The sequence below is a fragment of the Mesoplodon densirostris genome, chromosome 18 (assembly GCF_025265405.1).
Source record: "Mesoplodon densirostris isolate mMesDen1 chromosome 18, mMesDen1 primary haplotype, whole genome shotgun sequence".
In the NCBI taxonomy this organism is placed as follows: domain Eukaryota; kingdom Metazoa; phylum Chordata; class Mammalia; order Artiodactyla; family Ziphiidae; genus Mesoplodon; species Mesoplodon densirostris.
In genome coordinates, this window is record NC_082678.1 from 44,532,503 (window position 1) to 44,556,682 (window position 24,180).

A 24,180-nucleotide genomic window follows, 5' to 3' on the forward strand; every position below is an offset into this window, starting at 1 on the left:
CCCTCCCCCCGCAAATAGAGAGGTGGGTGGCTTGATTGGCAGCTGGGCACACGAAAGGAGGGAAAGGGAAGGAAAGGCGTCGTCAAAGAAGAGTTCAGAAGGAAACGGGGAGAGAAAGGGCAAAAAATACGGGGAGAGAAGGAAACGCGTGTGCGCACGCGCACCAGCTGGTGGGCGCGCTCCCCGGCAGCCCCGGCCACCGCCCACTTCTTTCACGCCAGGCTCGCGCGGTCGCTCAGTCCTCGCGCGCGCCTTTCGCTCTCTCTCCTGCGCCTGCGCGCAGGTGTCGGCGCCGAGGGGGAGGGGGAACCCGGCGCGCTCGCGTCACGTTCCCTCTTCCACCCTCCCCGGTGCTCGGCCATTCTGCGCCTGCGCGGGAGAGTCGGGAGGCTCGGGTTGCGGGCTCTGGGGCGATATCGCCTGTCAGTCGGTGGGTCGGTCTTCCCGCCGGCCTTCCCCCTCCCGGTTCTCCGCGGGAGGCGCGGTGGAGTCCGCCCCCGGGATCCCCCGATGGGGGAGAAGCGGCGACGGCGGCAGCGGAATAACCGAGCCGGAGCGTGAGCGGCCCCGGGGCCCCGTTCCCGGCGGAGGCCATGGGCGACCCAGCCCCCGCCCGCAGCCTGGACGACATCGACCTGTCCGCCCTGCGGGTGAGCGCGCTGCCCCCCAGCCTAGCCCCGCGGCGACCCCCGCCCCCTTCCGGGCGCCCGCTGCTGCCAGGCCTCCGCCCTCCGCTCCCCTCCGCTCTCCACGCGCTGCAGATTCTGGGAGCCAGTTTGGTCCCCGCCCTGGGGTGCCCCGCCCCCATTCTTCCCTCCTCCTCTACCTTTACTCAGGTTCCGTATCCCCTTCCTCCCAGGTGTTTGAGGGTCACCCTCTGGTTCTGAGCCTGCAGAATCTTTACCGTGATGCCCCTCCCTGGCCCCTGACATGCTTTGAGGCCTCTTTCCCCCCTTGCTCTTACTTAGGTCTTCTTCCTCCCCCTCCTCTTTTTCGGCTCCTCGAATTTTGACTTTGCCCCTGCCTTGCCAGCCTCCCCCTCATCACCCTTTCTCCTCCTCGCCCAGCCCTGAATTGCATCTCTTCCCGGTCGGCAGGCACTTCAGCCTCCCATCTCCGCCGCACACCTCCTACCGCCGCCCTCATCCCCTGCTCAGCTCTCCCCGTGCCTTGGCGTTTCAAGTGCAGCAGTCCAGAACCAGGCATTTCCGGTCTCAGGGTCCCCGCATATTACATTACCAACTCTGCAGCAGCGTGGGGCTGGGAGGAAAGACAAGTGCACTGGGGGAGGAGGGGACGCGTTTCTTGTCTTCAGAAACTCTGGCCTGGGCTGGGAAGAGGTTGTTTATATGTCTGTACACACACAAACACATGCAGCATGTGGTTTGGAAAAGCCTGGGTATTCATGGTTTCGCTGGAGGGAGGGGGAGGCGATGGAGATTTCTCCAGGGAGGGGTTCATTCGAAAAGGGATCAGAGGAAACAACTGCAGCAGGAATTTCTTCGAAATATTCGTTTTCCCTCCTGGGGCTCTTGCATGCCCTCATTTGGGGGCTTTCAGCAGCATTTATGTGTTTTTCTTCAGCAGGGAGCCCTGGCTTAAGGGGCAACTAAGTGATTTCAAGGTGAAGACTCCCGCCTGTCCCCCAGGGGGTGTTTTTGTCCTGTGTCCTTCCGGCTTTCTCAACAGGTCAGGGTGTTGGGGTGAGCAAGATTTCCCATCTCTGGGTTAGCTGCTCTGGAAGCCCCTGCTGAAATCGTCTTCTGGCTTTTGAGTTAGCCAGGGAACATGGCCAGTAGTGGGAAAAGGCGGTCAGCCACACAGGTGCCCCGGATATGACTGGAAGGGAGAGGGGAATTAAGAGAGCAGAGTCATGTCGTTAATTGGGTTTCTCTGGGTGACACAGTTTTTCTTGCCATTCAGGTCATAATTTGTTTGGTGCAGTGTTGGGCTAGGAGACCTGACTTGCTGGAGATAAGGTGATAAGTTGCTGAGGAGGGAGACGGAGCACTGATTTCTCTCTCTCTCTCTCTCTCTCAGTGTTTGTGTGTGTGGGGGGGTGGGTGGCAAGAGGGTCTGAAGGCTTTAGGAGGGAGATTCGCGGGCTTTCTCTAGTTGCGGCGAGCAGGGGCTACTCTTCGTTTTGGTGCGCGGGCTTCTCATTGTGGTCTTCTCATTCTCTTGTTGTGGAACACGGGCTCTAGGCGTGTGGGCTTCAGTAGTTGTGGCACGCGGGCTCAGTAGTTGTGGCTCACGGGCTCTAGAGCGCAGGCTCAGTAGTTGTGGTGCATGGGCTTAGTTGCTCCGCGGCATGTGGGATCTTCCTGGACCAGGGCTCGAACCCGTGTCCTCTGCATTGTCAGGTGGATTCTTAACCACTGCGTCACCAGGGAAGCCCAGGAGGGAGATTGTTAAGATTAGTTTAAACTGCGATTCTCAAGTTAAGCCAGCTGGGATACAAGATGGAAATCCAGGCTCCCCTTAATGAGCTTGTCTTTAGGATGAACCCCCAACTTCCCTTCCCACCTTGGTTGTTGATTAACTCTGGCTACAGGTTCCTGTGCTGTGGTGACTTAAATATAATAAAAAAGAAGGTGGGTCCAAACCATGACCTTTGGTTTAAACCTTGTGGGGACTCTCCTTGGGCTTCTCTTTCCCTTTAGCCTCTTCTGGTAGTTTGGCCTGGACCCTCAACCTGGGATTTCCAGCAATTCTGCAAACACCATCTGACCTTGGATTTGGTATTTCCCTTCTGGAATTCTCTATTTGAGGCAATGTTAGCCTCTTTCCTCAATCGCCTCCTGTTTTATTCTCCTCTCCCTTCATCAAGAGAGCCTGTGACCTGCGCCCAGTGCGTGTGTCTTTCCTGCCCCATGATGCTTAAGAAAGCATTGCCCTTCCCCCACTACCACCCCAGTACTCCAGGGCTGGAGGGAGTGCTTTCTTTGAAATGGGGCTGCAGAAGCCCTGCTTTCTCCTTGCTGCCGGCCTTTGCTCAGAGCCTGTCCCCTCCACCCCACCTCGGAGAGCCCCTGTGGCACTGTTGAGAAGCTCTCTCAGTCATCTCCTGTTCTGTTTCTGTCTGTTTTCCAGTGAGAAATGGCAACCTGGAGAATTAGCAGAAAAGCGTGTTTCCCTGTACCTACATCATCTCGTGTTGGGGGCCTGGGGAGGGGATGGGAGAGGAACATATTCAGCATTTATTAGGTGGCGTCAAAGAGCCCAAGTTGTCTTTCTCCTCTTATTTCAAGATAGGGCTTGTCTTCCAGCTGGTGATGAGAGTAATAGTCTGATATTAGGGAAGATTGAATTGCATTATCTCTTAGCCATGTGTGGAGGGGCAGGTGGACCTACCACACTGTGACCACAGGCACGCTTGACCTCTCTGAGGCTCTGTTTGTCCGCCAGCCCAGTAGCATGGGGTTGTGTTCCTGAGTTCAAGTCCCTGCTTTCTCACTTACTGTGTAACCTTGGCCTTTCTCCCCCTTCTTCCCTAGTTTGCTGCAGAGTCTGCAAAGAGCCTTACCTCTCTAAGGCTCCGTTTGCCCATCTGTATATAGTGGTGACGGTACTGAACTCAGAGTTGCTGAGGATTAAGTGAAATACTGCATATTAAGTACTTAGTTCAGTTCCTGGCACGTCGTGACTATATGATCACCCTTATTGTTTTTGTTGTTGTTGTTGTTGTTTTGTTTTTTTGGTTTTTTGGCTGCATGGGGTCTTTATTGCTGCGCGCAGGCTTTCTCTAGTTGTGAGGAGCGGGGGCTGCTCTTTGCAGTGCGCGGGCTTCTCATTGAGGTGGCTTCTCTTTGTCGCGGAGCACAGGCTCTAGGCACATGGGCTTCAGTAGTTGTGGCACGCAGGCTCAGTAGTTGTGGCGCACGAGCTTAGTGGCTCCGCGGCATGTGGGATCTTCCCGGACCAGGGCTCGAACCCGTGTCCCCTGCATTGGCAGGCGGATTCTTAACCACTGCGCCACCAGGGAAGCCCTCCTCCTTACTGTTAATTGTTATCAGATGACAATCAGAGAAGGCTTCCAGCGCAAGTGTATCTAAAATAGCACTTCCTCCCCTGCTTCGTTTTCATATAAATTTTTATATAGCATCCCTTAGCCTGCTGTGTTTTATTTCATAGTATTTATTGCCAGCTGACATATATTTATATACATCAACCCCGACTAAAATATAAGTTCAGGGCTTCCCTGGTGGCGCAGTGGTTGAGAGTCCGCCTGCTGATGCAGGGGACACGGGTTCGTGCCCTGGTCCGGGAAGATCCCACATGCCGCAGAGTGGCTGGGCCCATGAGCCATGGCCGCTGAGCCTGTGCGTCCGGAGCCTGTGCTCTGCAACGGGAGAGGCCACAACAGTGAGAGGCCCACATACCGCCAAAAAAAAAAAAATCTATATATATATATAGATACACATATACATATACATATAAGTTCAGTGTGAGTTAGGATTTTGACTGTTCTGTTCATTTTTGCATCCCCAGTGCCTGTAACAGTGTTTTGAACATAGTGGGGGCTCAACTGTTTGTTGAATAAACGCGTATCATAACAAGTGAAAGCTCTTAGCACAGTCTTGCTTAGAGAAAGCATTCAGTAAGTGTCATGCTTGTTAGGCTTTCTCTTGCCGTCTATATACACACAATTAAGAATATATCTTTTCTGGGTTGTTTTTGGAATCAGACCTTGTGGTAAACAAGAGTTTTGGAAGCCTCCTTCGGAGCAACGTCCTTGAAGTAAAGTGAGGACCTTCCAAGAGAAAAAGCGGGCCTCTTTTGTCAAACCTTCTGTGTGTCCAGGCTTGGTTATATTCCAGGAGAATCTTCTGACTTGGAACTCTTGGCTTCTCACAAAGGATAAGTATCAGTGGAAGAGGACGGGACAAGGAGGGACCAGACCCCGGGCTGACCTCTCTCCTTTTGCATTGCTCTTTTTGGTTGACCCACTTCATAAACCAAGCAGCCTCTCTTTACTGTCCAGCCAGCTGGAGGTTTTAGACTGCAGTGTCCTTGGAACCGTGGAGCTGTGCGCAGTGTGGCTGTATTGAAATAATACCATGACGTGCAGTCAGGAGGGACTTGTTGCCGGGTAGTAGTGCTGACAGAGATGTTCTTTCTCAAATGATCTTATGTTGTTGTGTCTGTTCTTTGGAGGAGTCGCTTCCCCTTCCTTTTTTCTTCACGAGGCTGTGGAGCCAGCACCACTCAGAAAGCTGGCAGTTCTGGGCATGTACTTGTAGGCTGCTGAGCAACTGCTGCACTCTGATGTGCTCGCTGTCCAAATGTTGGCGACAGATGCCTCAGGCAGGGGACGGGGAGACTGACCTCCTGCAGCAGAAGCAATGGCATTGACTGGGGACTTTTTTCCTAGAGAAACGCAGATGGGAGTGGGGCTGTTTGGGGAGCTAGTGGCACTTGGAGTGAAGTGAAAAGCTCCTTTGGCAAGAGGGTGGAAGGAAGGTTGCGGAGAACTTTGCTGGAACTAGGTGTTCAGCCATCCCCCAAACGAGGGAAGAGGCGTCGCCACCCTTTATGCCGCGGGATAGGCCAGAGCCATGGCCCTTCGTAACACACGGAGGGGAGGGTCTTTGAAGAAGTGAGGTTCTCACAGTTAAGAGAACAGTAAGAAGGTCAGGAAGAGAGCAGGCTGGCCCACCCCCTCACGCTTATCCCAGGAGCTCACTTAAGACTCTGCTGTGTAGAATCCCGATTTCAGATATGGCCTCCATTCCTTTCAACTCCGAACTGTGTGCCTAAAAGGGGGTAACTCACACAGTTTGGGTATGTTGAGTGTCCTTGCTTGTCATCCTGGGGACAAGATAGCAGGAAGTGTGCAACCACTCTTTACAAGCTTGTACTTTGGCATTGGTCTATGAATAAGAAATGCAGTGACCTCTCAATCCAGGAACATAAAACAGTTCTGGGGCTGCAGAGCATCTCCAGAAGCCATCTGAGAGTCTGCCAGACTAATCTTTCTGTCTCCAAAGTTGTACCAGAGAAAGTTATGACTAATATTCTTTCCTGCATCAGTCAGTCACCAAGCATTGCTGGTCTGTTTTATTGAGAATCAGGTTCTAGATACTATGGGAAGTATGTAATAGTGTGCTCATACTATTCTGAGCTTTTTAATCAGACCTCTGGAAGCATCCCTCTAAGCAATCCCTTTGCAAGCTGAGGCTCTCCCCCCACCCCCTTTTTTTTTTTAACCTGTTATTGCCTTCCTCATTATCTTAGAACCCTCAGGGTCAGGAAGTTTTTGTTAAATCTGGTTGCTGTGAATTATGCTCATTTTCTGTTGTCCCGTGGTCAGTCATCTTGAAATCTGATATGCAGTCTTTTCCCCTCCCCCAGCACTCACTTTGCACCCACAGCTCCCTCAGTTTTTTCTTTAGTAGGTTGAAGAAATTGAACAAAAAGTTATCAGGTTAACAAGTGAACTCTCAAAGCATTTCTTGAATGCCCACAGAATATAGGAAGATACAAGAACATGACGTGGTAGAAGCCCATATTCATTCTCTCCTCTCTCCTGTTCTTCCTGCTCTTCTCCTAACCAACCAGTTCTTGACTTGAGTCTGGGATTCTTCCATCTACGCGAAGCTCCTCTAGAGGGTAATTGAAAAGGTGTTTGAGGCTTTTTGTTCTTAATAAGGGTAGGGAATGGCAGAGGGAGGAGAGAAGAAAGGGATGGAATTGTGGTGATCCAAGGAGCCCCTAGAGATATTGCCCAGTGGCCAGACAGCCAGCCGAGGATGTACCTGCTAATGGTGGGTAGGATTTCCTGTTCTGCTTGAGGAAAGAGCTAGAACTAGGCACAGAGGATACAATGACACACAAGATAGACATGGTTTTCCTACAGTCTAGTTGTGGGGAGAGACATTAATAAAATAATTATATATGTATAGTTACAGATACATAAAATTGCAAGTCATGATAAGGACTGTAGCAGAAAACTTTGCCATGCCATGAGAGCCCATAAAAGAATTGTTTTTACTTTTCGCAAGACAAATATTTGGTTGGTAGATTGAGAGAGAAACAAATCACATGTTGAAAAACCAAGCTAGCGTTGCCACAGAAAGAGTAGATAGAGGTGAACCAGCAGGTAGAGGCGATGGCCAGAATTGGGAGACCTTGGATCAGGGCCATTCTTAGGGTGGAGCGTGTGGTCAGCAACCAAGGGCCAGGGGTCTGAGGATGCAGTAGAAACTCCAGGCTTAATTTCCAAAAGGATTTCTTCTGAACCTTCCTATGGGAGGGGAAAAAAAAAAAGTTTGTTTCAAAGGGTAAGGGTATTATATGGAAAGGGCATATAACTGTCTTTTTTTTTTTTTTTTTTTTTTTTTTGCGGTACGTGGGCCTCTCGCTGTCGCAGCCTCTCCCGTTGCGGAGCACAGGCTCCGGACGCGCAGGCTCAGCGGCCATGGCTCACGGGCCCAGCCGCTCCGCGGCATGTGGGATCTTCCCGGACCGGAGCACGAACCCGTGTCCCCTGCATCAGCAGGTGGACTCTCAACCACTGCGCCACCAGGGAAGCCCTATCATTTTTATTTATTGGGAGGAGCGTCTCTGAGTACTGGGTCTGTGCGGACTCGCATGTCGCTCTGCAGAGGGTGCGTGAGTGTGACGATTGGCCAAAGCGGGTGTATAAGGGAGAAAGGTATACCGCTAGATGTTTTATACTGTATTTTTAATAAAAATTGTGTGTATTTAAGGTGTACCACATGTTTTCATAGACACAGAGATAGTGAAATAACTACCATCAAGCTACTTAACATTTTCATCTCCTCACGTGTGTGTGTGTATGTGTGTTTGAATCGATGGTACTAGCCCAAGTGTCCAGGGTTGGAATGTCGGTAAGTCTCACAGGAATAATCACAAGTAGGCCCATTCTTGGCTTAGCTTTTGTGGTTGTGGGATGTGGGATTCTTCGTAACATTAGGTAGATACTGTGTGTATATATATATATATATATATATACACACACACACACACACACGTGTGTGTGTGTGTGTATGCAACTCTCAGTTTAACATTGTTGTACAAGTCAAGAATGAGTGAGCTGTGTAGGGGGAGTGTTGCTGATTTTGCACGTTTGAAATGAAACAGGGCTGGAGAAACACAGTCTTGGGCTTCTTCGAGGAGCCAGCCTCCAGGAGCAGCTGAAATGTCAGGAGGGCGGGGTGGGCTGTGGGAAGCGTTCGGTGGCACACCCCGTGGAGAGAGGGATGAGCGGAGGACATGGAGACTCTTTGTCTGAGAGGAAAGTTGAAGGTTGGTAAGGGAGCAGGCAAGAAGTCCTTGGACCGAGGAGGGAAGTGCGTGTCCCGGGGGCAGGAGAGTCTTACCGCTGCAGCCGGTGATAAGTGAAGCATCCCAACCACTCAGAGTCTGTTGACTCAGTCAGTGCATGTGGCAGTGGATGCACCTCTGCTCTGCCTTTAGGATGAGAAGGGCCTCCTGAAAGCAGGCCTGACAGTAGCGGGTCTTCTGAGAGAGAAGGGGAAACTTCTCACACCCTCTTCCACCAGAAATCATCCGAGGACAGGATCTGAAGGGCTGGGCTTGCTGAACCACAGGCTTGGAGGGGTTTTCTATGAACAGCGGTCCTTGCAGGGACCGATTGAGGATCAGCAGGGCTGTGTGAAGAAAATTCCACCTCCTTCAAGCCACCTCAACTTCCACTTCTCCCACGAAGCCTCCCCTGACCGAGCCAGCCCTCACTGGTCACCTTCTCCACCTTTTCATAGACCTTGTAATTTAGCATTTGAGCATATGTTACCCATATTGAATATTTCATGGTCATGTTTTCCCTGTCACTTCCTTACGTATAGGAACCCTGATCCATCCTTCCTGTTGATGCTCACAGTGCCCACAAAAATGCTGAGCACACAGTAGGGGTTCAGTAATTACTCGCTTGGTAGAGATAAGGAATTAAGTTTTTTTGTGTTTTTTTTTTTCTTTTAATTTTTTGGCCACACTGTGTAGCATGCGGGATCTTAGTTCCCTGACCAGGGATCAAACCCTTCCCTGACCAGGGTTAAGATTCCTGCAGTGGAAGCATGGAGTCTTAACCACTGGACCTCCAGGGAAGTCCCTGGAGCTAAGTATTCTTGTGACTTTCCCACTGGAGTGCCTTGTATGTGCTGGGCACCATGTGACACAAAACAGTACAGGTCCTTACTCAGGGCTTCTCAGCTAGGGTGGCACTGCCCTCCTGGGGGTGTTTGGATACGTTAGGGAGGGAAGTTTCATTGTCACGGAAGCACTAACAGCATCTAGTATGTGGGGATCAGGGATGTTAACCACCCTGCCATGACTGAACAGCACAGTGAAGAATTGTTTTTCCACCCAAATTGCCAATATGCCTCTTGTGAACTTGTGTGGACGTGGGAAAGGTCAGGTGAAGGACTAGACATGTTTTCTTCCATGAAGTCGGAAGTAGGTCCTAAGTCCCCTCCTTTCCTTCTTGCTGGGTGGAGAGAGGAATGTAGGCTGTAAATTACTTGTGTGCATGGCACATGGCTCTTCTCACAGCTTTTATTTGCCCGAACACCTCTGGAGGTAAACTGGGCGGGCTCCAGAGCCAGACTGCAAGGAAGAAGATTTTCATGTTCTCTCTTCACCACCTACCCACTCTCTCTTTCAAGGCACATTTGTCAGAAAGTGGTTGAAAGCATGTCGTACTTGGTCTTCAGTTCTGCATGTTCACGGAAGAGTCTTCAGGAAAAGATTCAGACAGATTCAATATCTTGTAATAACCCATAACAGAAAATAATCTGAAAAATATATATGTATATAATTGAATGACTCTACCGAACACCAGAAATTGATAGAATGTTGTAAATCAACTGTACTTCAATTAAAACAAAACAAAACAATTGGGCAGGGGCACCCAAAAGCCTGAGCAGCGGGAGGGGAGGCGGAGGTAGGTGTGTGGTCACAGCGTGAGAGAGGAGGCTGGCGTATGTATCTCTTCTCTCGTGTCTTTGCATCCTACGGTTGGCCCCTTGAAGACAGGGGTGTGCTGAGTGAGTGTCGTTGCTCAAATTGCAGGGAATAACTAGAGGGAAGACCACTTGCCTAGTATCCTTTGGAGAAGAGCAGAGCTTTGGGGGTGGGTGAGTGGCTGGCGGGGATGCACCCATGCAGCCGTGCAGCAGAGCCACCATCGCTTCGCACTCTCTGAATCCAACTTAGGAGGGCAGGACTGGAGGGGCTCTTGGTCTAGTCTAGCTAAGGTTTGGTGAAGTTGGAGAAGGTCCCTCTAACCTTCACAAGGTCCTTCTTCACTGTGGAAACTACCTTCAACCCCACAAAGCAGGGTTGGGGGGGCCAGGCAGCCTGTGGTTCAGAAGTTTGCCAGTTCCTTTATCCCTCCAGACCTCTAGGAAGCCCTCTTTTTCTCTCTTTCTTCAGTTCAGAACAAAAATTGCTCTGTAACAAGTCATTTGTATTTTAATGGGGATTCATTTCAGAAGGGGTTCTGGGGTGGAATAGGAATAATAATGAATACTTACTATGCAGTATGTTCTCTCCTTATATAATCTCATTATCCCTCACAGTAACCCTTTGAAGTGGGATATTTTATTCATTTTCAAGATGACGAGACCAAGGCTTTCAGAACTTGGAAGTTAAATAACGTGCCTAAGGTTGGACAGCCAGTAAGCGGCAGATTTCAGATTCAGACTCGGGTTCAGGGACTTCCCTGGTGGTCCAGTGTTTAAGACTCCACGCTTCCGATGCAGGGGCATGGGTTCGAGCCCTGGTCGGGGAACTAAGATCCCACATACAGAGTGGCATGCCCAAAAATGTAAAAAAAAAAAAAAAGACTCGGGTTCAGACTCAACCCAGAACCTGAGCCTGTGCGCCCCTGTGCTGGTGGAGGCCTGCGCCCAGGTGGCAGGTGTCTTTGTCTGTGGGTGTGTGTTGAGGGGAGGGCACCCTGCAGCTGACATTCTGGACTATGTACCTGGAGCAGCATTGTTTTCAACTGGCTTTAATCATGAATGTGTGGCCGGTGGGAAACAGGCTTTGTGGGCTCACTTGGGATAATATAACACTGTCCATAAAGTTTCTATGGTGAAGTATCAGGAGACTTAGGAACATGGCCTGTTTCATGGATTGGAGGCCGCCTGTATGAGAAGTGGTCACCACCTGCAAGAGCACACGGTCTAGATCTGCGTCTTGGTAGAGGACAGGTTTTAATCACATGAGTGCATTTTTTGAGAAGAGGGAGTGACTTGATTGATGGATTAAGTGACTTAAAAAAAATTTTTTTTTTCTAAGTAAATGACTTTAGCCTGAGCCTTTGTGAACTGCTGGTGGGTTGGCGTTGGTGGGCACCTGCTGGGAACACAAAGCTCCATGGGGCCTGTGCCCAGAACTGGTAGAGATTTCTAGATGTCAGGCTGCCGGGCACAGTACTCTGATGATAGGAGGGGAAAGCGTGCACAAGAATTCAGATTTATTCTGGAGGAAAGAGTTAATGATTCCGAAGGCCTGTTCTTCAGAGAGAGGAGAGGAAGACTATCTCATCCCTCCCACCTTAAAAAAATGTTTTTAAATTGTAGTTAAATGTACATAACATAAAATTTAGCATTTTAGCCTTTTTTTGGGGGCTGCGTTGGGTCTTTGTTGCTGTGGGCGGGCTTTCTCTAGTTGCGGCGAGCAGGGGCTACTCTGTTGCGGTGCGCAGTCTTCTCATTGTGGTGGCTTCCCTTGTTGCGGAGCACGGGCTCTAGGCATGCGAGCTTCAGTAGTTGTGGTACCACGGGCTCAGTAGTTGTGGCGCACGGGCTTAGTTGCTCCGCGGTACGTGGGATCTTCCTGGACCAGGGCTCGAACTTGTGTCCCCTGCATTGGCAGGCGGATTCTTAACCACTACGCCACCAGGGAAGCCCCCGTTTTAGCCATTTTTAAGTGTACAGTTGGGTGGCATTAAGCACATTCGCATTGTTGTGCAACCATCACCGCCATCCCTCGCCAGAACTTTTTCATCTTCCCCAACTGAAACTCTGTCCCCATTAAACATGGACTCCCCATTCCCCTCCCCCAGCCCCTGGCAACCACCATTCTGTGTCTCCTCCCTTCCTGTGTGTGCAGAGCTGAGCAGAGGGCTGACATAGCAGATGTTTACTGTTTGTTGAGTCAGGTGAGGTGGCCTGTTTCAGAAGTCCATGTGTCATCAGCCAACTCAGGACACACACCCCCCCTCCTGGCTCTAGTGCAAGGCGGTCACCTCCGAGAGGGATTGTAAATGAAATGGCTACATGGAATCACAAAAGGATTAGGCAGCAGAAAGAGAAGTTGAGGGTTTCTCTTCCATATTCAGCTCCTTTTGCCATCTCCCAGCTATCGTTTGCTTTCTGGTTCTCTTGTACTTATATTCATCATCTTGCTTGTTCTCAGCTCTTACTTCTCATGCTGGGGGTCTGGTGGGTATCTGCTCTAGGAAGGTGGAAAGAAGATCATGTAGGGCATGAAGATAATAAAAGGTAACGACATTTATGTGTTTGTGTGTGAGGGGTTCATGTGTTAACTGGGCGTCTCCCTGGAAGTAGAAGAAAACCATCCTTAGATGAGTACCTTGGACCCAGTAGAGTATCTCTGTCCTTCCTGTGTTCCACCTTTCCCGAGGGGTGGCTCACTTTGGCTGGAAGCTTTATTCAACATCACGTATTCATGTATCATTAGAAACTGAAAGCTCATACGTGGGTGACATCAAGTAAAGGGAGGGTAGGTTTTTAATATCAGGCAGTATGAACTCAGGAGCTTCTTTCCCGTGGAATGATGGGCCACAGAAAAGGCCCTGATTCTTACAGGGGGAAGGGGTGGTTAGCTGCTAAAGATGTCTTGGGGAAATCATGGGCAGCCTTTGAGGCCCCTTTGATGTCACCCTCCTGGGCCTCCAGGCCTGCACAGTTTGGAGCCGGGTCAGGCTGTATCCCTCTGTGGTGTCCGCACCCCTGGACAGACCCAAAGCATGACCTAGAATTGAGTTGGATTTCTTAGAATAGAGGTGACCAATTCAGTGGCCTGCCTGGCCTCCTCACTTTGTCCACACGATTTATAGTTTCTCATCAAACTTCATGGGGAAAGAAGGGAAAAGGAAGGAGAGACACGCTTGGCCCTCAAGTCACCCAGGAAGAGAGGAGGGCAGGAGAGCCTTGTGTCATAGAGAGGCCTAACAGGTTAAGATCCAGGCCACAGGGGCCTCTAGCCAGTAGGTGGGGGGTGGCAACTTAGGGTCCCCTGTTCAGGGCTGTTTCCCTAGATCACCTGTCCTTGAGTCGGATCCCAGGTTCTGAGGACTCATAGTCTTTTCTCTGTTTTCTGTGTACAAGCTTACAGGAAGCTACATGTATTCAGCATCACCTTCCAGGGTCTGCCCAGTGGCCCTTCTCACCTCAGTCCCTCTCACTACAATCTAAAGCCTATTCCTTTCTTAGATTGAGCCAGGTATGAATTAGGGTTGATTGTTTTTCTTGGGCTGAGCCTGGTCCACCCACCCCTGGTACTCAAAGTGTGAATGGAGGAACGTTGCACTCCCTGACTCACGGCCTCCCTAGTTGTTACCCCGCAGCCTGGCATTGTGCCTGCCTCGATATGGTTATCTTCACCATCATAAATAAAAGCAAAAAGTGGTTTAAGTGCCTGTGTTTAAAGCAGAGCATCCATAGACCATCTTACATTTCTAAAGCTGCCAGCAGCAGGCCAGGGTCCCAGAGCTAGTTAGATCTGACTCCCGATACTCGTACTGCTCTGCGGCAGTGTCCAGGCCCCACCAGAAACGAAGGGCTCGTGTGTGTGTTTGGTCAGCCTGGAGTCCAAGGTGCATTCTGTGCAGAGGAGGTGTGTTTCACAAGTCAATGATTAATGCCCCTGCTGCTGCCCACATCCCCCGCCCTGGCCTTGTAACCTGCTCAGATAGGGTGATACTGATGTCTCCAGAGAGCTCCCTGACGGAGGCCTGCTGACACAGGGGCTGCTGGAGTTGAGGCAACGTGATGCATAGAGCCAGTGTGGAATTAGGAGCTGGGACACATGGTTCCCGTTTCAGTTCCCTCTAGTTTACAGGATGCGTGTCATCTCTCTGGGACTTGGTTTCCTTACTTGCAAAACAAGGGGATGAGAACAGTGGCTCTTAATCAGAGGCTCAGTCAGAATCACCTGGGTAGCTTTTTTTTTAACCTACATGTCACCCGGGCCCTGCCTTCCGGAGGTGACTTAGTCCATCCAGGGTGGGGCCCTGGTATGTGTGTTTTCCCAGGTGATCTGATGCAGATTGCCTTTGAGAACTACTGGACCAGATAATCCTTAAGCTCCCCCAGATCCAAGAGCCCCCTCCTCCTTTCTTTCCTCTCTTCCTTCCTAAATATTTTTGCGTGCCTACTGTGTGGGGTGGTCTGTTTGTTCTCAACACTGACTTAAACACATGAATGGATCAGATGTGTGCTTTGCAGTGTAGTATATGTAAGGAAAGGTGCACTTATGTGTGTGAAGTTGGGCAAAGGGGGAGTTGAGAGAAACGATACTGGGGGAGGGGTCGGTCAGGGTGGGATAACTGAGCGTGGTGTCTCCCAGCTGGTCTGGGAAACACAAGCAGCTACTGTGGAGAGAGTTCAGGGTGGGGTGAAGTTGGGGTGTGGACGTGGGGCTGGGCATCCGGGAAGAACACAAAATAAAGGGAAGGTTCAGAAAAAGGTCTGAAGGACCATTTGAAGTATGAACTTCAGTATATGTGCGTGCACTCCTTAGACTTTCCTGAGTCTGTTAGTGCCGAGGGAGGAGCAGGCAGACCAAGTGAGGACTGACCTGGGAAGAGGGCATTTTTACTTGGTCTTTGAAGATAGAGAGGGACCTGGTATAGTGAGGCCTTCCCCATCATCACTCACCCCCAAAAGCATAGACGCTGGAGACAGATGTGAATCCTAATCCCAGATCTGTCACCTACTGTGTGACCCCTGGCAAGGTCATAACTACCCCCATGCCTCATTTTCGCCATTCATCAAATGAGGGTAACAGGACCCACCTAACAGGGCTGTTTCAGGGTTAAATAAAAGTGTAAGTAAAGTGCTTAGCTTGGTAACTGCTCATTAGATAGGTGGTAGCCACATGATTTCTCTTGTGAAAGTGCCCAGAAAGGGTGTCTCTTATGAAAGTTACCAGAAAGGTTCTGGTAACATTCCTCTCCTCCTTCACATTTTATTTGGGAAAGAGAAAACCACCCAGTGTATTGAGTGCAATCTTAACGGCTGTGGGTGGGTGAGTCACTAAGTCCCCAGGTGTGGGCCTGGCTTCCCCTTCCCTACCCTAGAGTTTTCTACCATCTTCCGGCTTCATTGGAAGAAAGAGCAACTTCAAAATCTAATATCTGAACTTGAAACTCCTGTTTGTCCTGCCCCCTGAGTCAGGAATTCCAGCAGTGGCTGAGCAGTGCCTCTGGCCCTGCATGCCCTTTTGTGTAAAAGCTCTGGGCCCACCCAGAGGAAGCAGTCAGCCAGAGTGGGGAAACCTGCACCCCACCCTTTGGGACATTCTGATGGGGATACATGGCTTTGTTCAGATGTGAGAGACAGGACTTTCGCACAAAAATGTGTAAAGTGCTTTATGGAAAGGCACAGATTCAGGCGGGGCGCCTAGCCACTAGGATCCTCACTGGCCTTGCCTGGAGACTAAAGGTTCTTTCTGCTTCAGGGCCTTGGGCCTTCCCCACCCCTGACCTTTGCTCAGTTAACTCCGACTTGTCTTTTTGGTCTCAGAATAACTATCACTTCCCCAGCAGCCCTTTACTGCCCGCCCCCCGCCCTAACCCCTATCATGACCTCCCTTTAATCTTTCTAATAGTGCCGTGTACTTTTTCTTATAGCCTATCACAGTTGAGTTTATGTAGTTGTGTAATTGCATCTTTAATGTCTGCTTCCTGTAAGCTCCACGAAGGAGGGGTCCATTTCTGTTTTGTTCATTGCCACATTCTAGTATCTGTCAGGCACTTGATGTTTGTTGAATGAATGCATGAACTGGTCACAGGGCCCTAAAATTGGCATGAATGCATCCAGGGAAGGTTTCTTAGAAAAAAAGAGGCAGGAAATTTCTCCTTCTTTCTCACCTATATCCTTTGGGCTGTAATTTATTCTGAGTTGGTCCTTGGTGGGGCCGGAGAGTATCTGGCCTCCACCCTTTGGAGAATAACCGTTTCTAAGTCTGTGATGCGGGTGACTAGTCCTTCCTCCCCCGCCCCCTGGGCCCCACCCTGCACCTGCTCTTCTCCCCACTGACTCAGCTTTGCTCCCTCCACCCTTCCTTCCAAGGTGTCTTTTCATTGTCCCCTGTCAGAGCCTTCCTTCCTAAGTCCTCTCTCATGGGATCTGGTTGGTCTCCCATCTGGAATTAGATAGAAGCCACACGGGGGTTAGACAAGTCACAGGCTTTCTCGGTCATGAAGCCTCTCCAGCCTCTTGCCTCGCATTTGGGGACACCTGACTCCCACAGGAGGCTGTTGGCAATGAGGTATAATGATTTGTTTGTGCTGCAGTGGAAAACCAGCAGTGAGAAGCCTTATTATTATCCAGCCCCTGATTATTGTTGTGTGAGCTTGGTGTCTGCCAGCCTGAATGGGCTTGACATCTCCCCCTTCCAGCCTCCTCCTGCTTCCGTGCTCTGCCCTTTGTCTCCCGAGCATCTGCTTCCCAGGGACCACCCCTCCCCCCACCCCTTTCAGCCCTACCTCCAAGGCCATCGGTCTTTTCTTTCTCCCTTCTCTCTCACCTGCCCTCCTCACAATTCTACCTTTTTATCTTGTTTCTTTTCTCCCGAGCTGCCACTTTTCACTCTAAATCCCAGTAACACCAACAGTCTTGGTAAATCACCTTTTGACAGTGTTTTTCTTGCTCTATGGGAGGCAAGTCTCTTCATAATGACTGTGCAAATTTGTAGCACTTTGTGGATATCAAAATGTTTTTACATCCATGAACTCTTGTGGGATGGGGTTGGGTAGGTAAGGAAAAGAGGCTCTAGGAGCTTAAGTGATTTGCTGATTTGCCTCCATTACATGGAAGAATCAGAACCAGCGCCCAGGCCTTCTGATTCTTAGTGAGGTATAAACACTAACCATTCCCTGTCATTCTATGTTACTAGACTCCTGGCTGCCTTTCTGCTTCATCTAAGAAAATATTTCCCCAAGTTATCCTCTTATACTTTGGAACCTTCTTTTAAGTTGTCTAAGATGCGTCTTTCTTCCGCCCTTCACCTAACCCAGCCTCTGCCCACTGCTTTCTCCTTTCCAAAATGCTTCCCCTTTACCTCTTCTTGTTCTGTTGCCTCCTGCGGTCGTTGGGTCCTTATTAATGTTTTCATTTGGGTTTAGCCAGCTATCTAGGAGTTTGTGCCTTAAGAAAGTCCACTTTCTAGTAATACATGTTTACCAAGCATATAAATTAGGGGCGCTGACTCACCTAACAAAAGAGGATTCACTTTTAGTAGCTGCCCTAGTACATTGCTTTTAAGTGAATATTTATGGATTATTTTGGAAAAATGGAGATAAACTCAAAACCTAGCGTTAGAAACCATTGCAGGAGGGAAAGGGGATGGTTCCAACTTGCTTTTGTTTCTATATTTATTCATTCAACAGAAGGGTATTGAATGTGGCCTTGACCTCTAAGGCTTAGTCTTGCAGAAGACGGACAATTAAAGAATCAATCACAAAAATGTAATTGGTGCCGTGAAAGGGGCCGTACAGAGTACTGTGGGAGCAGGATGGTCAGGGAAACTTCCTGGAGGAGGTGATGTCTGTGTTGAGGTCTGGAAGGATGGGCATGGAGCATGCAGGTAAAGGGGAGGGGAGAGATGCCCTTGGAAGGGTGGACAGCATGTGCAAAGACCCAGAGGTGAGAAGGGGCAAGGGGTATTAGAAGAACCGAGAGAAATCCAGTAGAGTGCATTCCTGCTTCTCTGCCTCCTCCCCACACCAGCAAGAAACAAATAACCTCAGGATGGGAACGGGCAGGGCTCCAGATTAACCATCCCTGGGATCATCAGCTGTAAGGCAGTCAGATCTGAGCTTAAGGAAGAACCTCTTTGGCCCACAGAAGGCAAATGGAATCCAGTGGACAAAGCACTGGGGGGTGTGTGCCGTGCCTCCTTGGATTTGCCATCAGAAGACTAACCAGCTTCCACTTTGAAAACACTTAATGTCTTGGAGCCTTGGTTTTCTCATCTGTGAAATGGGGTAATAATTCCTGCCTGGCTTCCCTACAGGTCAGAGGCACAAATGAGATAATGACTGTGAAAGCACCTGTATATTGTGGAGAGCTAGGTGATTGGCTGATGGCAGCGGTGGCTGGGAGGCGGTGAACTTGGTTCTCCTGGTTACAGAGACTGATTCTTGTGGCAGAGCCAAGGTCCAACTCTGATAGCTTGTAGCATTTTAAACGCAAAGGCCTTAAAAAGTTGAGACTTGAGAAGTGAGTGTTAGAGAGGTAAAGGGAGGATGCCACCTCAGCTGCCTAGAAGACTTTGCAAGATCTTCCAGCTCTGGGCAGGGGGATGGCTAGAATGACCTCCAGCAGTCTTCAGACCTGAGGCTGGGGGTTGTCCCCCGCAGGCCTGCAGTTCTCTGTTTTCCCTTAGGTTCTGGAGGCAGGCGAAACCTCAGAAGCAGGCTGTTTATCTTTTAGGTTTTTTGGTTTATTTTTAAATTTCTGACTGCAATGGTAATTTTTTCCCTTTCCCTTTCCCCACTTCTCCAGCTCAGCATCAGAAAGAGACCATCTGTCCCCTGCCTTGCTTGCGGCCATTTTAGAACCAGCACAAGGCTGCTTGAATTCTGGGCCCCTCTCCTCCTCCCCTCTCTCCCCGACTGCCTGCCTTTCCCTCCTGTGCTCCTTCATCCAGCTCCCTGCTACCCGCCTCCTGTGGGCCTCTCCATCCATGAAGACCTCTGGTCTGGATAAAGCCCCCAGCCCAGGGCCTGTGTCTGGGGCAGCCATGTCTGTGGGGAACCTAGGCATTGAGGTGTGGAGGGGAACTGCTCCCAGCCCGGCTCAGGCAGGCTCCTGTCTGCTCTGACTGGTTTCTGATCAGCATGGTATTTGTGTCTATGTGTGTGTCGGGTCTGGACTTGCTTCTGCCTTTGCGTGTATCTGTGTGTGTGCGTGTGTGCGCATGCACGTGTATGTGTGTGTGTGTGTGTGTGTGTGTGTGTGTGCGTTCATGTTCGTGTGTATGTCCTTCTGGCGTAGAGGCCCAGGAGGAGTGACTTAACAACTACCCTTCTGCCAGCACATAAATCTCTCTCCTGGTTTCTTTCCCGCCCGTCTACTCCCAGGGCATACTTGATTTCCTCCCCTCCTGCACTCCTTTCCCGTAAAAATACTTCAAATCTGCCGATAAACAGAGGACTAGTACTTCACAGTGTGGAACCAGAATAAAAGGATGCAATTCAGTTCCGCAGTGTGAGGGGTAGGCTTATCCAGAGCAGAGTGGAGCGTCAGTTTTAGAGAGTGATGAAAGCTGGAAAAGGAGTTTTTTGAAGGCCGTCCAGTTTATTACTGGACGTTGCGGACAATGGGGAATTGAGGAGGTTTTTAACCTTCCTTTCGAGCTCTCTTCCGCCCAGTTTGTTGGCCCAGTGAGGAGGTGCCATGACGATCCTGCTGCCGACTTCCTTTTTCCCACGGGAGTATTTGTCTTTATGCTTTGGCCTTGGGCCCGCTTTCCATACTGAGCCCTTGGGGTAGGAATGGGGGTAACACGACACGCTCCCTGGGTTGGCAGAGGGTAGATGGAGGCTGACTCAGGCCTCGGAGGGCCACCTTCTGTTGACAGAGGCAGGCGTCTGGACCCCTTGGGTCCTTGGGGCTGTGTCTGCTTTCTCTGCTTGGGGATGAAGGAAGAGGTGACCTGATGAAACTTTTCCTGCCACTCCCCTACCCCCAGACCACACATTCATTCCCATTTGCCTCCTCTTAACCCACGTTCTCTCTCCCAAACACACACCCTCCCATATTTCTTCTCCTGTGCATACATATACGCACATCCTCTATATAGCTGCTCACAGCTAACTGAAGGACATCCAGTGTCCACCCTCCCCCAGGCTGTGCCTTGGTACCAGCCCTGCCTTTGCCCCCCTCTTCCTCTTTGTGTGGGCCTGCTGGGTCACAGGAAGAGCTCAGGAAAACAGGCCTATTGTTTTCCTCAGGGAGGGAGTGCGGGAGGGCCTCTCCACCCAGCCTAGTCTCAGTACTAGATAAATAGAGGCTCCACAGGCTCTGGCAGCCCCGTTCTTCCAGGCAAGAGGGTGGTTTGGCTCCGGACTCCATCCTGCCGGCTTTCTTTGGTTCCCTCTGTGGACCGCAAGTTCCCATTCTCTTTCCCTAGTGGCCCCGCGGTTCTTTTTCCCGTCCCCCATCTGTATCACAGGTTTCTCTGAGTCTGTGGTCCTCTGTGGAGTCCTGGTGTGCTTGGTAATAGGAGGGGGTGGGGCTGTGGGCCCCCCCAGCACTTGTCCTCCTGTCCCCCCCCCGACCCTGGCACCGGCACCCGCCTCCTGGCAGTGCTCCCCCATTTGGGGTGGATGGCACCTGGCCCGGGTTAGGGAACCACGCTGGTTTCAGCAGGAGGACCTGCCAGGGCATATCCCAGTGAATAATCACCGCCGGGCCTGAAGCACAGGAGAGACCAGACCTTCCCTTGTCTCTTTCCCAAGGATTCACAGCCCTTCCCAAGCTTTAGAGTTCTAGGTCTTTCTAGTTCTTTCTACCATTCCAGCAGCCTCCTAGAATCTCCTGGAATTCTCAATGGATGGGCCCTTCCAGCTCAGAAATCCTGTAACTTTAAGACTCATGGGTCAGCAAAAAAAGTGGGGGACAGATTTTCCTATCCGGCCTGCTTCTCCTGCAGTTGCCTCACAAGCAGTCTTACCCCTGATGTTTTAGCATATGTAACTCTTCTCCACATGTTAATTCTCTGTGTTAGTGTGTGATTTATAAGCTCCTAGAAGGTAAACCCAAGGTTTAAGAAGGCAGTCTTTGGCAGGCAGTTTAAAAAGATGCTGCAGGGGCTTCTCTGGTGGCGCAGTGGTTGAGAGTCTGCCTGCCGATGCAGGGGACATGGGTTCGTGCCCCGGTCCGGGAAGATCCCACGTGCCGCGGAGCGGCTGGGCCCGTGAGCCACAGCTGCTGAGCCTGCGCGTCCGGAGCCTGTGCTCCACAACGGGAGAGGCCACAACAGTGAGAGGCCCGCGTACCGCAAAAAAAAAAAAAAAAAGATGCTGCAAATGTTGATAATAACAGTTTGCATTGTTAAATACTTCAAAAGCCCCTGTACCCCTCAGGGTATTTCATCTATGTGCAGAGCAGACACAGCACACACGTCCCTCCCCACTTGGAGGTGGACGATCTGAAGCAGCACAGGTGGACGCATGTGTTAGAAGAGGTGTTATCGGTGGAACAGCCCTGGAGCTGAGGGTCTGATCTGCCAGCTCTGGGCCACTTCAAGAAATGTGACCCTGGGACTTCCCTGGTGGTGCAGTGGTTAAGAATCCACCTGCCAATGCAGGGGACACGGGTTCAAACCCTGGTCCGGGAAGATCCCACACGCCGTGGAGCAACTAAGCCCGTGCACCACAACTACTGAGCCTGCACTCTAGAGTCTGCGAGCCACAACTACTGAGCCTTCATGCCACAACTGCTGAGCCCATGCACCTAGAGCCCGCATGCCTAGAGCCCGTGCTCCGCAGCAGGAGAAACCACCGCAATGAGAAGCCCGCGCACTGCAACGAAGAGTAGCCCCTGCTCGCCGCAACTAGAGAAAGCCCGCACCCAGCAACGAAGACCCAATGCAGCCATAAATAAATAAATAAATAGATAGATAGATAGAAATGTGACCCCAAACGAAGGCCCAATGCAGCCATAAATGAATGAATGAATGAAAGAAATGACCCCAAACCTCAGGGGCTGGCCTCCTTTTGCCCCTTCTGTCACCCACCCCTTCATCCTGATTCCACTGTGACCCCAGGCCGCTCCTGTACATTTCTAGGTACCCACACACTAATTGTGAGGGAGCAGTTGGGGTTTCCTCCTTCTCTCCTTCCCGTGTCCTGCAGCCGTGGCTCACGGCTCCCCGTCCTTGAGCTTCAGCTATTATTATCCCCGCTGCCACCCCATCCCAGCTAGTCCTCAAACATCGATGCATAAACTCTTTCACGTTTTTCTCTTGGGAAATAGTCACAGCGTTCATTTTTCACCTAATCTCAGTCAGTCCTACTCCTGCATTAAAATGATTCCTTGGTTTCCAGAGAAGGAAAAGGAGAATGCCAGTTGGTGCTGGCCGGGGTCAGAGTAACTGCCTTGTTGTCTGTCAGAGCTCTGTTCGCCATCTTCCCCTCTCCAGATACGAGCTGGAGGGGGATCCAGGGAGCCCCTTGAGGGTCCACAGAGCAAGGAAGAAAGAGCCCAAGGCCAGTTTGTGCCCAGTTCTCTCCTGGCTCGTCCTGGTGAGCAGAGCCCACGACGAAGATGCAGGTCGGCGCCTTGGAAGGGATCAAGGCTCCGTGCCCAGTCCTCTTGTGTAGCTGGCTTTTATCGAGCACATAGTATGTCAGATGCTGGGGAGGTTCTGAAGCGCAAGGCAGTGCCTTTCAGGAAGTCTTCGGGCTACAGCTGGGGAGACTTAACTCACTCGAGATCATTAAAGGGGGACTTGGAGGAGAAGAGTCTGAAGGGACAACCCATTCTGTCTGCCCCCTTGCCCCGCCTCCCACTGCGTGTCTCCTCTTTACCCACCCAGCTCGGCACCTCTTCTCTCCCTCCAGCTCTTTTCTTTATCCTCCACTTCTTGCAGAACGCTTTCCCTGACCAAACCCACCTCTACCTTGCTCTGCTGGCATTTAAAGGTTAAATCAACAAGCATCTGAACACCTCACGGGTACTTAGAAATGCACCTGGTGCTGTAAGGAAACTAGGAATAGGCGCCAGGCGATTCGAGAGTCGTGTGAGGGCAGCATCCTGTGTGAGCTGCATGTCACTGCATGTGTGCGCGTGCGTGTCGGGATGAAATGCGCATGCGGAATGCGGTCCTTTGTATTGCACCTGGAGGCACATCTACCCGGAGAGTTATTGCAGGTTACATCACTGTTGTCTCTTCATACCTGAACACGTACAATTATAAATCGTAAATGACATCGTGTGACCTAAAGCCCGGTGCCATGTAACATCTCTGGCAGTTTTTGACCTGGATGAGGAGTCTGTCAGGTGACTCAGAGCCCTACTCTTCAGTAATGGATTCCAACACTTTTATGCTGCCTTTCTCAACCTCTCCACCAACTGAAGGCTTTATAGAGTGCTAATGTATAAAATTTATGGAGGGTAAGAAATGCTTAGTAACATAAACCCTAGTGAGTTAAAGAAAGTAGCCACAGACTGTCACTCCACATGCTCACAATGGAACAAAATGATTTTGCATATGATACAGATTCCAAGCTGCCCAGGTAATATACTAAAACATTTGGGCACCCATATAAGCGCAAGTCTGCAGAGCTCTCATACCAGACGGTACCCAGGTATCACCTGAGCATGGTTCCTGCCCTGAAAGAGCTTCTCTTCTACTTGGGGAGATGAGACATAATCATGAGAAAAGTTAAATGGTGATGTTGCGATCTGGCTTGTTCGGTTGCAGGGAACCTGCTCGAGTGAGGTTGAATAAAGGGATAGTTAGAGCAGAGACTCTGGAGCCAGGCTACACGCATTCAAATCCTGGCTCTGCCACTTAATTAGCTGTTGGGCACGTTACTTACGTTCACTGAGCCTCAGTTCACTCGTGTAAAATGAGAATCATAATAGTATCAATGTCGTGGAGTTTTGTGGGGTTAAATTCAGTGGTATGTGTAAAGCTCTTAGAACAACAGCACTGGCTGTCACTGCTGATTTTTATTTACTTCAAGATCCAGAATCTCACCGCAGTCCAAGCACATGAACTGCATGCAGCATACATAGCCAGTTCCTTGGAGATGGAAATGTAGGGTGGAGCTGGGTCATGGTAGCACCAGGGCACAGGGAGAACCAGTCAGTCTCCCCGCCACTTCCCTCTCCCTCCATTCTGCTCACAAACAGCCTCTGCTTTCCTTTACTGAGATAAGAATGGCCTCTGCAGCCCTGGCTCTCCAGGTACCTATCTGGCATCTTC

The 24,180-nt window shown here is 50.6% G+C and overlaps 1 protein-coding gene across 6 annotated transcripts in view; it reads left to right on the plus strand.

Moving 5' to 3' along the window:
* The first annotated feature begins 330 nt into the window (after positions 1–330).
* Positions 331–24,180, plus strand: part of MINK1 (misshapen like kinase 1) — a 48,019-nt gene continuing 24,169 nt past the window's right edge. For 3 of the 6 annotated variants that reach the window (XM_060082102.1, XM_060082100.1, XM_060082101.1), the window contains exon 1: positions 332–650. In XM_060082102.1, coding sequence (XP_059938085.1) covers positions 594–650 — 57 coding nt within the window. In that variant the 5' untranslated portion in view covers positions 332–593. Of the gene's footprint in view, positions 651–24,180 lie in introns of all 6 variants that reach the window. The other 3 variants (XM_060082098.1, XM_060082099.1, XM_060082104.1) reach the window with 2 other exon arrangements.